The 11,671-nt window shown below is 42.1% G+C and overlaps 1 protein-coding gene across 1 annotated transcript in view; it reads left to right on the top strand.

Moving 5' to 3' along the window:
• Nucleotides 1-10,217, top strand: part of fancc (FA complementation group C) — a 40,334-nt gene extending 30,117 nt beyond the window's left edge. Inside the window, exons 11-15 of the mRNA XM_072433924.1 lie at nt 64-139; nt 3,777-3,888; nt 7,775-7,949; nt 8,773-8,973; nt 10,070-10,217. Of these exons, the coding sequence (XP_072290025.1) occupies nt 64-139; nt 3,777-3,888; nt 7,775-7,949; nt 8,773-8,973; nt 10,070-10,210 (705 nt within the window). The 3' untranslated portion in view covers nt 10,211-10,217. The remainder of the gene's footprint in view (nt 1-63; nt 140-3,776; nt 3,889-7,774; nt 7,950-8,772; nt 8,974-10,069) is intronic.
• Nucleotides 10,218-11,671: the final 1,454 nt, after the last annotated feature.

The raw sequence follows: 11,671 nt of genomic DNA, 5'->3' as shown, positions 1-11,671 counted from the left end.
GGACTACGTCAATGTGTCTGATGTCGAGTCTTATCTTAAGTGATAAATGTGCTGTTGTTTCAGAAGCGCGTCCCTTTGAAGGCGTATTTCCCACAAGCCCCTCGGTGTGTGCTGCTGCCCCTGCTGACCCCGCCGTCAGGTCAGTGGTGGTCCACACTCGCCTGGGACGTGGCACAAAGCACAAAGCCTCCTATTGTGAGACACTGGCCTTCTAGTATTCTTTAACTTTGGGTAAACAACCCTTTCCTGCCACAGTAAAAAAAAAAAAAGCCCATCAATAATTGACGTTAATTTATTACAAGGGTGTCTTCATCATGAGTCATGACTATTACTATTATCAAGTATAATGTCCTGTAGGTTCCCCTCTCGAGGATATTTTGCCTGGTTTTAAGTCTGATTTGCCTCTTCACAAGTTTGAAGTCCAGTCAATATCTGTGACTCTCGTCTTGTTTGCGGTGTCGGTGCGACTTCTGTCACCACTGTCGGGTTGCAGCTGTAAAACCGGTTCGATATACAGGATATGTCGCTTGTGATCACATTTACCACCTTTTTAGAACCCTGACCCTGCCTCGCATCTCTGTGCGTTTGTTCTCACGTGACACTTTCATAGTCCTTCACTTATGTCCACTCTTCAATGAAAACAGTGTGTGGTTTATTTATTTGATCAAATCCAAGACCAAGAACAGACATTTAATCTTAAAATGCAATTTAAAATAATAACAGATGAGAGAACATTATGAATAGGTGTACGTATGCTAACGTAACACCTTCAGCTACATGAGGCACAGATAATGAACTGTGGTAAGTGTCTGGTATGTTAACGTAACATATTAACAGTTATTCAGATAACTATAGCATAAAGAACATGCTAACAAGTTTACCAAAGCATCAGTATTACCCCAAATCACTAAATCCACTGAATTCTTCTTCCTCTGTGTCACTTCTAAACAACTCCACAAACTCCAGAGGTAGAGGAAGTGCAAATTCTTCTTCTGCATCGCCTAGAGCCTAGAGCGCCCTCTTATGGTTGTCAGTGTGAAAATAACAAATAATATCACATATAAGTCACACCCTGGCCAAAACTATGAAAAAATGCGACTTTGTTGCCTTACTGTGATCTGCACACTTTGAGTCCTGTCTAGTGAGCTGCTGGCCTTGTATAACTCTGTATAATGTCTCTGTTGTGCTCTGTATAATGTCTGTATAATTCAGGTTCTCTACCTGCTTGTCTTCATGGAGTTCTAATAGCTTGCCTGGATTAGAATGTTCCACAGTACGGCATTATCTCACAAGCAAATGGTGCCACAGGGCCAAGTTACTGATAAGATCTGCGGTGACTCTGCACGTGTGAGCTGGCTGCCCGTGTTTTTGAAGAATAATTGGCATCTGTGGAATCTTCTTTTCCATCTGAACTTCTGCTGTGACCAAGGTTTAATTACAAGTCTCACAAAACAAGATGAAAAACCTGGTATGATGCGACACTGTTGACATTTGGCATGAGTGAAATGTGACTCATGCCTCTATTTTAGCCATAAGATCACATACATTAAGACCTGGATAAATATTCACAATAATAATTATAGTTTTACATATACGCTGCAGGGTATGCAACAACAGAAAATATTCATACTTTTCTTTAGTTAGTCGTTGCAGAGTTTGATGAGTAAATGAGGGCATATAGATGTTTGTTTTACATTAACTGCTAGTTTGATGAGTAAATGAGGGCATATAGATGTTTGTTTTACATTAACTGCTAGTTTGATGAGTAAATGAGGGCATATAGATGTTTGTTTTACATTAACTGCTATTATTGTGCCAAAAAGTATATTATATAAAGTACACAACACAGTTGGATACCAAATATTCCATCTTTTTCTCCGCTGTTATTGAAATGCACAAAGACCGGCCATCGACATGTATTTCCTCCTCTCTCGAGCAGAGGGCATTATCGCACCCATAGCAACCATTCAGGACCATGTGCGTCACCTAAATGCAGTTTGAACACACAATTGTTGGCGGGTATACAGTCTTGAATAGTTTTGGAGTGATTTGCGGTGGGTGAATGCAGGGCCACGCCGGAGCACAGCCCGTCATTACGTGAACGTGAACGAAGCCGTTTAGGGCCACGCTGGAGCCCGGCCAGACAGCGGGGTTAATAATTACTGCCCGTGTTTGTGCTGCAGGCCCAGAGACTTGTCGGAAACACTGTAACGTTTGACTTTTTATCATGAGTTGTGGTGGATTAACCTCTGTTTAGCATTGTTAAAACTGTGGCATGTTACCTAATGGAAAAAGTAAGTGCTGGTTTTGTAACCGTATTAAGCTTTGATAAAAATCATCTTTGACCACAATGCAAGATGTATACGTTTTGTCCAATATATATTTAAATATATCCACCCTCGCTGTGGGAAGGAGAGGTTTTCATTCTGCTGCTGTCAGACTCTACAACAAACATGTGTCATTCAGCTTCATAATCATGTGCAATACTGCCATAATCATGTGCAATACTGCCATAATCATGTGCGATAATCATGTGCAATACTGTCATAATCATGTGCAATACCGCCATAATCATGTGCAATACCGCCATAATCATGTGCAATACTGCCATAATCATGTGCAATACTGCCATAATCATGTGCGATAATCATGTGCAATACTGTCATAATCATGTGCAATACCGCCATAATCATGTGCAATACTGTCATAATCATGTGCAATAATCATGTGCAATACTGCAATACTGTCATAATCATGTGCAATACTGTCATAATCATGTGCAATACCGCCATAATCATGTGCAATACTGTCATAATCATGTGCAATACCGCCATAATCATGTGCAATACTGTCATAATCATGTGCAATACTGCAATACTGTCATAATCATGTGCAATAATCATGTGCAATACTGTCATAATCATGTGCAATACTGTCATAATCATGTGCAATACCGCCATAATCATGTGCAATACTGCCATAATCATGTGCAATACTGCCATAATCATGTGCGATAATCATGTGCAATACTGTCATAATCATGTGCAATACCGCCATAATCATGTGCAATACTGTCATAATCATGTGCAATAATCATGTGCAATACTGCAATACTGTCATAATCATGTGCAATACTGTCATAATCATGTGCAATACCGCCATAATCATGTGCAATACTGTCATAATCATGTGCAATACCGCCATAATCATGTGCAATACTGTCATAATCATGTGCAATACTGCAATACTGTCATAATCATGTGCAATAATCATGTGCAATACTGCAATACTGTCATAATCATGTGTAATACTGTCATGTGCAATACCGCCATAATCATGTGCAATACTGCCATAATCATGTGCAATACTGCAATACTGCCATAATCATGTGCAATACTGCAATACCGCCATAATCATGTGCAATACTGCCATAATCATGTGCAATATTGTTGTTATCATGTGCAATATTGTTGTTATCATGTGCAATACTGTCATAATCATGTGCAATACTGCAATACCGCCATAATCATGTGCAATACTGCCATAATCATGTGCAATATTGTTGTTATCATGTGCAATACTGTCATAATCATGTGCAATACTGCAAAGAGTGTTTTTATAAGTGTTTTTATAAGTTATCTGTTTTATTATTTACTTCTGTGTCTAATCTGTTTCTGAACCTAATGTTTGTTGCAACACTGTAATTTCCCCATTGTGGGACAAAAAATGTTTCCTTATCTTATTTTGTCTTATCTCATATTAAATGTACCTTTCAGAGATGCCTGAAGACGCTTGGCGAGACCATGTCAAATGGCTTAGTGGCTCATTACGGAGACTGGCGGAGCAGGAAGAGGAGGAGGATGAAGAGGCCCGAGACGCGACTAACAGGTTGGAAAGCTGAGAAAACGTGTTATTTTATTTTCAGGTTATCCGCATCGGCCGATCTTGATGTTGGTTTGACGTCTCCAATTGCTCCAGCTCCTCGTACTCTGCCCCGGCGTCTCCGAGCACTCATTAGAGACTATTAGCCGGGCCAGGCAGAGGTGGGCACGAGGCAATTGTTAACCAGTCTGCTGAGAGTGAAAGGGAAAGAGACGGCAGACAAAGGAGAAAATGGCTCCAAAATTAGCATACTCTTTAACACAAGACTTTCTACAACAGTTAACAGGCCCAAAGGAGAGCGCGTGTTATTCATCTCGTGATACATTATTGGACCGAGCCCTTCATTTGTCTGTTAACCACAAAGACGTTTCCATTCCATCGTACGGACCAGTGCCTCCGTTTGCGCCTGCACACCCAAGTCTGATTATTATTTTATTTCTGGACATCCGAGATTATTTAAATGACTAGCAAAGCGCAAAATTTGATGCGCGTAATCCGAGGGAACGCGATCAGAAAGAAATACGATGGTTTTGCAGTGTGCATATGATTTTAAAAAAACGTTCAAGGTTAAAGCTTGAGCGCACGTGTAATTGCTGCCACTGTTCTGACTCGTCCTCCAATCAAGCAAACATAGGAACTTGTTTCTGTGTTAAGGTGCAACATAAAACAATGAATAAGATAATGATAATAAGAGTCAAATATGGCATGCATAAATTAAGAACTTACTTACTTACTCATAAAATAAGGTAAAAAAATCAGCTTGGTCTCAGTATTCACACAGATATTTACACATTAATGTATAGATGGTTGGAAATAGTGCAGAAAGTGAACAGTGCGTGAATAGTATTGGTTGAGTATTGTTAAAGTGGCATTTCATAGCGATAGACGGAGATGGCAGCAAAAACACTGACCTCATTTAGAATATATTTTTTGTGGATTGAGAATGTTTAAAGCAGAACTTTAGTAACTCTGAAGATGAAGCTCCCCCTGCTGCTTTTTTGTTTGTTCTCTCTTTCTTTATCATAATAAGACAGTAGAATCACATACAAAAACATTTCACATCACCCGATATAAAAAAGTGTCAGGGTTTCTCAGCTGAGATATCTTCGGGTCGCAAGGCTGGTTTTCCACCCAGAGACAGCAGGGGGCGACGACCGACCGTTCAAACACCCCGAAAATACATATTTAACCATCACATTACAAAGATTACAATAAGGCGAAAATGTTACTTAGTTCTGCCTTCAGATGAAGAATAGCAATTACTTGTGTTACTTGGTGACATGGATTTTAACTCAAAGTGCAATGAATTTGAACATGACTCTATGTAACAACTAAAATAACATTGTCATCATTTCTGACATTGTCACATTAGTTTCCAGCCTTATTGTCCTTGTCGACACGTATCGACACATAAGTACTTCCATGAGCGACGTGCATGAATGAGGCCAGAGCAGATAGTGATGTTTAACAGCCTTGTTTTACCCAAAGTGCAGACATTACTTTTGCCTCAAAAGTCTCTAATTTATGGTATTTTGCACTTTCATTCATAATTAATCCCCAACCCTGAGTTCAAGACTCAAAGATCAATGCAGTTAAAGGAGACGTATGATGCTAAATTGGCTTTTAAGAGCTTTTAACCGTGTTATAATTGTTTTCTCGTCTCACTTAGCTCAAAGTTGTATTCAGAGTGATTCATGCATGTTTCTTCATTTTCTGGCATTCAAGACTGACGGCCAAAAATGCTTTCCTGGATCTCCGACAAACGGCTACGTCATCCTGCAATTTATTTGTCTTAAACTGTAATACACGTAGAATTCAGCGGCATTGCGGAGCCATTTTGGCACTTACTCTTTTCATAAATCTGCCTCTCTCTATGAACTGTAGCTGTCCATATTTGGGTCTGTGAGCCTGGTCCCAGGAGAAGGCTTTGTAGTGATGATGCTGACCTACTGTAAAGGAGCAGGTACAAAACAGTGCGCGTTTTTTTGTATTAAATCATTTTAGATCAATGTTGCATCCAAAATATAAAATAATAATCCACAGGTGTCACATGTAGTAGTGGTCCAAAGAATGAGTCACTGTCTGGACATAAAATCAGATTTGTAATGTTAAGATGATGAAATTGAAAAGGCAAACAAAATAACGAATGCTTCAAATCTGGTATTTTCAAAAGATGGACACAAAAATGAAAATATAAATAAATCATATCGAAAGAGCGGTGCAAGAAAAAGCTATTTAATATAGTCAACATTAAGCGTTTGCCACTTGGAGCTGGGCAATCAATGGAAAGTTCCACAGCCAATTCTCTGTGGTTTGGAAAGTCAGATGTTGGAGAAAGAAATGTGCTTTTTGTTTGTGAAACCAAATAGATTAATAGTCTGTATAGTTTATGCTGAACTCATCGCAAAAAGCCATTTATATCCAACAATGTCCGTATATTACAGCCCTAATGTAGACCTACTTTAATGTAACTGAGTACTGCCCACCTTTTTGTTTCTAACTAAACGGCAGCATGACACGTTGCCTTTATGAACCATCTTCTATGACATGCTCTGATATTAGCATAAAACGGGACAGAATCGCCCGGTTTTGTCTGAGCGACGCAGATGAAGGCAGCGGAGGAGAGAGGAGCGGGTGACGAGCCCCTCCAGCTGCGCTCTGAACAGGGCCCATTATCCCCCCCATAACCCCCCCATAACACGGCGAGCCAGCGGTGGGGAAAAGCAGCGAGCCGCGTTGCCCTCAAGTGAAGAGGCAGCTGCCAGGGCCCCGCCGAGCTCTGCTGCGGATCGCGCTCAGAGCCGAGAGGACTAATGACGGCGTGGGGAGGAATCCGAGCGAGATCCGATCCCTCGCTCGCATCCAGGTCTAGACTCGATCGGCGGCTGCGGGGGGAGGAGGAGGAGAGAGGGGAGGGGGAGAGACTCGAGGCTCGTTTCCAGTCAGAGCTGTGGTCCGGGGCCGGCTGGGGACGAGGGGGGAACACACGATCCCTGATGAGGTGACGTCATGGAGACATCTGCATTTTAACATCTACCGGACGAGAGCTGCACGATAAACGGAATATTAACCCAGAGCTTTATTGTGTCTGTAAAAGCATGGGGTTTGGAGCAGAGTTCAGAGAGTACATTTGGACTATTTTGCACTAAATGTCACTGATTTTAAAGTCTGTTGCTTCAGGATGTTCAGAAGGTCGATCAATAAGAGGAAAAAGACTTTAAAACTTGTATTTGTCGCAGCTCTAGGGCAGGGACAAACTGTCAGGAGCTGTGAGCGACAGGGACTGAGCTCCAGATCTGGACCTTAGAGCCCAAAATGATATTACTCAAGCAGAGGTACTAAAGAGTAGTGGTTTAAGAAATGAGTCGAGTAAGAGTAAAAAAAAGTATTTGGGGAGTATCTATCTGGACGTAACATCTGAGCTATAGTTTATCTGTGATGTAATTGGACCGATATAACCTTAAATAAATACCAACATCTGGCAGCTGCTATTTTCAAAGGAAAGATGCAAATATAAAAGTTTTGTCACTCATTCAAAAATCTGATTATTAGATTTTTGCAGTTAAAAGATTATGAAAATTATATGCAAACAGCACATTCTCTTGAGTTCTTTCTGGTCCCTGACTCACATCAGGTTTTGCAGTTTGCTTGTCATTTAGATAATATTAAAGGTCCAGAAATCAGATTTTCGGATTTTGGTTTGCGTTTGAACTTAGCCAATGAGAGGAGAAAACAAAACCCTCTCCAGGTAGGACCACCAAGCCATTTCACAATACAAATAATACCTTTCATTCATACGGCGCCTTTCTGGACACTCAAGATTGCCAAGAAATGGTGCAGATTTTGTTGTTGAAGGATATTATTTCAAAGCAGTAAGCGTTGTGTTCCACAGGGGCCTCCCGCTGGTGTTCGAGGCCTGGTTCCTGCTGGTCGGCTGCTCTCACTGGGTGGATGTGGCTCTGCAGCTCCTGGTCGCCTCAAAAGACACCGACTGTGACCCTTTCCTGTGGCTGCTGACCTTCTACCACCACCCCACCAACAGGGGGCACCACAGGGATCAAATGCAGGTGAGTGTGGCCCTTTTCACGTCTGTCTGGCAACTATTTTGTTCAGATAGACGTATATTTAGCGGCTTAGTTTATCTTATATTTCCCTGTGGTAATTCCCTCTGCTGCCAGTAGATGGAGTTCTAACACACATCCTGACGAGGAAACGCCTGGTTGGTTTAAGTTCAAGCAAAATTCCTCTAGAGCATGTTTAAAGGCCAATAACAAAACAAATAATGCATAATTTGTGTCATTTTAATACATTTTGTACCGTCAGCTGAACTAGAACAACATCATTAACATTGATATTTACATTTTGACTTCATTTATCAATACTTTCACTCTTGTTCGCTCATGAGGCGCGCATTACAAATCTGTGCCCCGACAAACTCCTGCATGGCAATAGTTGAGATAATGGCAGAGGTCTCCCAGGGCGACGAGAGGGAGACGGAGAGCCCGAAAGTCAGACGGCCTGTCCAGACACTTAGTGAAGAATCAATACTACATCGGGCCTTTCACCTCCCTCTCCCTCCCTCTCTCTCTCTCCCCCTCCTCCTCCCCGTCCTGGTGTGGAGCAGTGTCTCTTTACCACTGTCTGCTCAAAACACTCATCCATTATTTAGTTTTTAATAGGTTATTCTGGATTTGTGACTCGCCCGCTAAAAGTAGATCAGACACATTGTTGTTGTGACCAATTATTTCAAATGCGATAAGATTTGCTACATTTTCGCATCCATATGGAGCTGACGGAGCACATTTCAAACACTCTTGAACATGTGAAAGAACACTGGTACTTGTCAAAGTGTTTGCGGTGGGTTTTATTGACGTGCTGGTGGGCGTGCAGGTCGTCTGCAGAGAAGCGTGGGGACGCGTGCGCGGCCTCTTCGCGGCTCCTCCGGCCGATGGGTGCCAGATATTGGCAGCTCTTCTGTCACCACAGCCGCAGCAGCCATCACCAGCTCCTGTATCGATCCTCCGGCTCTTACTCAGCTCTGCCGTCTTTTCTCCTCTTCCTCTGAGTGGATCAACGGGGATTTTACTCACGGTAAACAAGGCGAGTCTTCTTCATCAGCGATTAGCATTAGTCTTAGTTTTAAAGGTGATGTAACATGCACTTGCCCTGATTTAAGACTGTAATACAAGCACAACAGAGCCTGGAATGACACTTCAGATCATGGAGGGCGTAGTTCTAGAATCTAATATGTTTATTTGACATTTGAGGACAATGTAGGGGATTTTTATGAAAATATTGATATGTAACCGGCCATGGCAGGTGACATAATGTGGTTGAGTTACAGGTCAGATCCGTGGATGGGCTGGTCCTGATCCCACATGGTGCAGCGCCGCTCTGCTGTGCCTCACAGTTATTACGCCCCCTGACAACAGCACAGGTCAAGTCTACTTCCTGTGACGGAGGAGTCCATATAAGGAGCGCTACAGTTTGGATTTAGAACTCGCCAAACAGGAAAGAGAATGAGAACAACATCAGGAAATAGATAGATTTTTATCAGAATATTTACAATTTATGGGTTTTGGACTCAATAAGATGATAATTTGCACTTTAGGTCAGTGAAACAAAGATAAGAGAGAACTTTAATTGGATTTTAATGCCTAATTACCATCACGGTATAAAGAAAAAACCTATGTGATGTAACAGGAGTTTTCTGCACTTCAAGCATTAGAATAAAACGTTGTTGTAGTCTGAAATGAGGACTGTAAGGATGTATATTGCTTTATAAACAGAACAAGGAAAACAGAGAGAAAGATGGCATCAAACACGTAGTCCACCATATCTAGTCATTTTTAGTCCAAATGTAATTTTCTCAATACATGTCATAATATATATATATATATATATATATATATATATATATATATATATATAAGTCAGTCCAGTCGTTTTAGTTTGTGTCATCCATTTTTTTGTGATGTTTTTCTGAGGCAAGCGGTGCTTTAGTGCACCTTTAACACAAATCTCTTACTGTACAGACTGAAAATGAGTTTTTTTAGACTTTTTTTTACCTTCGTCTCTCCAGCTAATTCACATCTAGCCTTTTTACATCATCACAGATTTACAACAAAAATGCTGAAGTGCACAAACTGAGGCGAGTGTTGTTGTTGTTGTTGTTGTTGTTGTGCAGGTGGTGGAGCGGTCTGGCCTCACAGATGAAGCAGCGTGTGTTCTCAGCTCACTGGAGATCAGCGTCGGCGGAGGAGGCCACGCCCACACTCTGCAGCCCAGGATCACGGCTCTGCGACAGGCACTGGCACCTAGCACCTAGAAACATGCAGCTTCAATAAACCCAGATGCCCCGCCCGCCCCTTCAGCTGTAATACTGAGATACAAGTACGTTTGTAGCGACCCGTTTGCCATAGTGTCCTCGTCTGGTGTTGAATGGACAATGTGACTACTTCAAGTTAAAATGTGTCCGATCAGAGGGACATTGTATGGATGAAATGTTTTTATAATTACCCATATCGCACAACAGAGCTTCTTTTACAATTTTGTCATACAATGTGTCAAAAAATTTACAATTGTTGTCCTGGAGAAATGCTAATTTAGAATATTAAATAGTCTGTAATCAAAACGAGACCGAAACCTCTAGTGTAACCTCCCAAACACGTGATTTTAATGCCCTTTTGTTGTTTGTTTTATGGTGCGATACTTGAACCTCAACATTCACGACATCTTAAATATAATAATAATAATAATAATAACTTTTATTTATATAGCGCTTTTCAGTGACCCAAAGACGCTGAACATATATAAAAAAGGGGAGAGGGGAGAGAAAAAGATGGGGATGTAACAGGGGGTAGAAGTGTAGGCAATGGGGTAGAGGAGGCTAGGGGTAGGGGAGGTCATAGGCTTGGGTGAAGAGGTATGTTTTTAGGCGGGATTTGAATGTTGTGAGTGAGGGAGAGTGGCGGACAGGTTGGGGGAGGGAGTTCCAGAGTCGGGGTGCTGTTCGGGAGAATGCTCTGTCGCCAAAAGTTTTGAGTCGGGATGTTGGTGCAGTCAGGGTGAGAGAGGAGGAGGATCGGAGAGCTCGGGTGGGGCGGTGGGGGATGAGGAGGTCAGACAGGTAGGGGGGGGCAAGGTGGTGAAGAGCTTTGAAGGTGAGGAGGAGTATTTTAAAGTTTATGCGCTGCTTGATGGGGAGCCAGTGGAGAGAGCGGAGAACGGGAGTGATGTGATCACGGGACCGGGTGTGGGTGAGGAGGCGGGCAGCGGAGTTTTGGACCATTTGGAGTCTATGGAGGGAATGGGAGGAGATGCCAGTGAGGAGGGAGTGGCAGTAGTCGAGGCGGGAGGAGATGAAGGCATGGATGAGGGATTCAGCAGCGGGGAGGGTGAGGCAGTGTCGGATTTTGGCGATGCGGCGGAGGTGGAAGTATGAGGTCTTGACGATGTGGCTGACATGGGGAGTGAAGGAGAGGGTGGGGTCCATGATGACACCGAGATTGCGTACCGTACCAAGTACCGTACCGTTTTTGAGCTAATGCCAAAAATTATCGATATTCACTTGAGTCAATATCACCTAAAAGGGCAAAACATAACGTGATACACTTATAGTTTTTTTCTTGAGTACCCCATAAACTTTGTCATACACTTAGTCGAGTACCCCGAACTCAGATACTAGGCAAAATAACCTGTTTACTTCAGTGGTATTTTGCCAATTATTACTTTTATATTTAGTTTGTATTAATATTGATTGTCCTAAATGCTCTTTAAGGATGTAAAA

This window comes from Eucyclogobius newberryi, unplaced genomic scaffold, assembly GCF_026437365.1.
Source record: "Eucyclogobius newberryi isolate DKJ021-1_F unplaced genomic scaffold, fEucNew1.0.hap1 SCAF_6, whole genome shotgun sequence".
Lineage (NCBI taxonomy): Eukaryota > Metazoa > Chordata > Actinopteri > Gobiiformes > Gobiidae > Eucyclogobius > Eucyclogobius newberryi.
The sequence above is the reverse complement of the archived record's forward strand: the minus strand, read 5'-3'. Positions and strand labels throughout refer to the sequence as shown.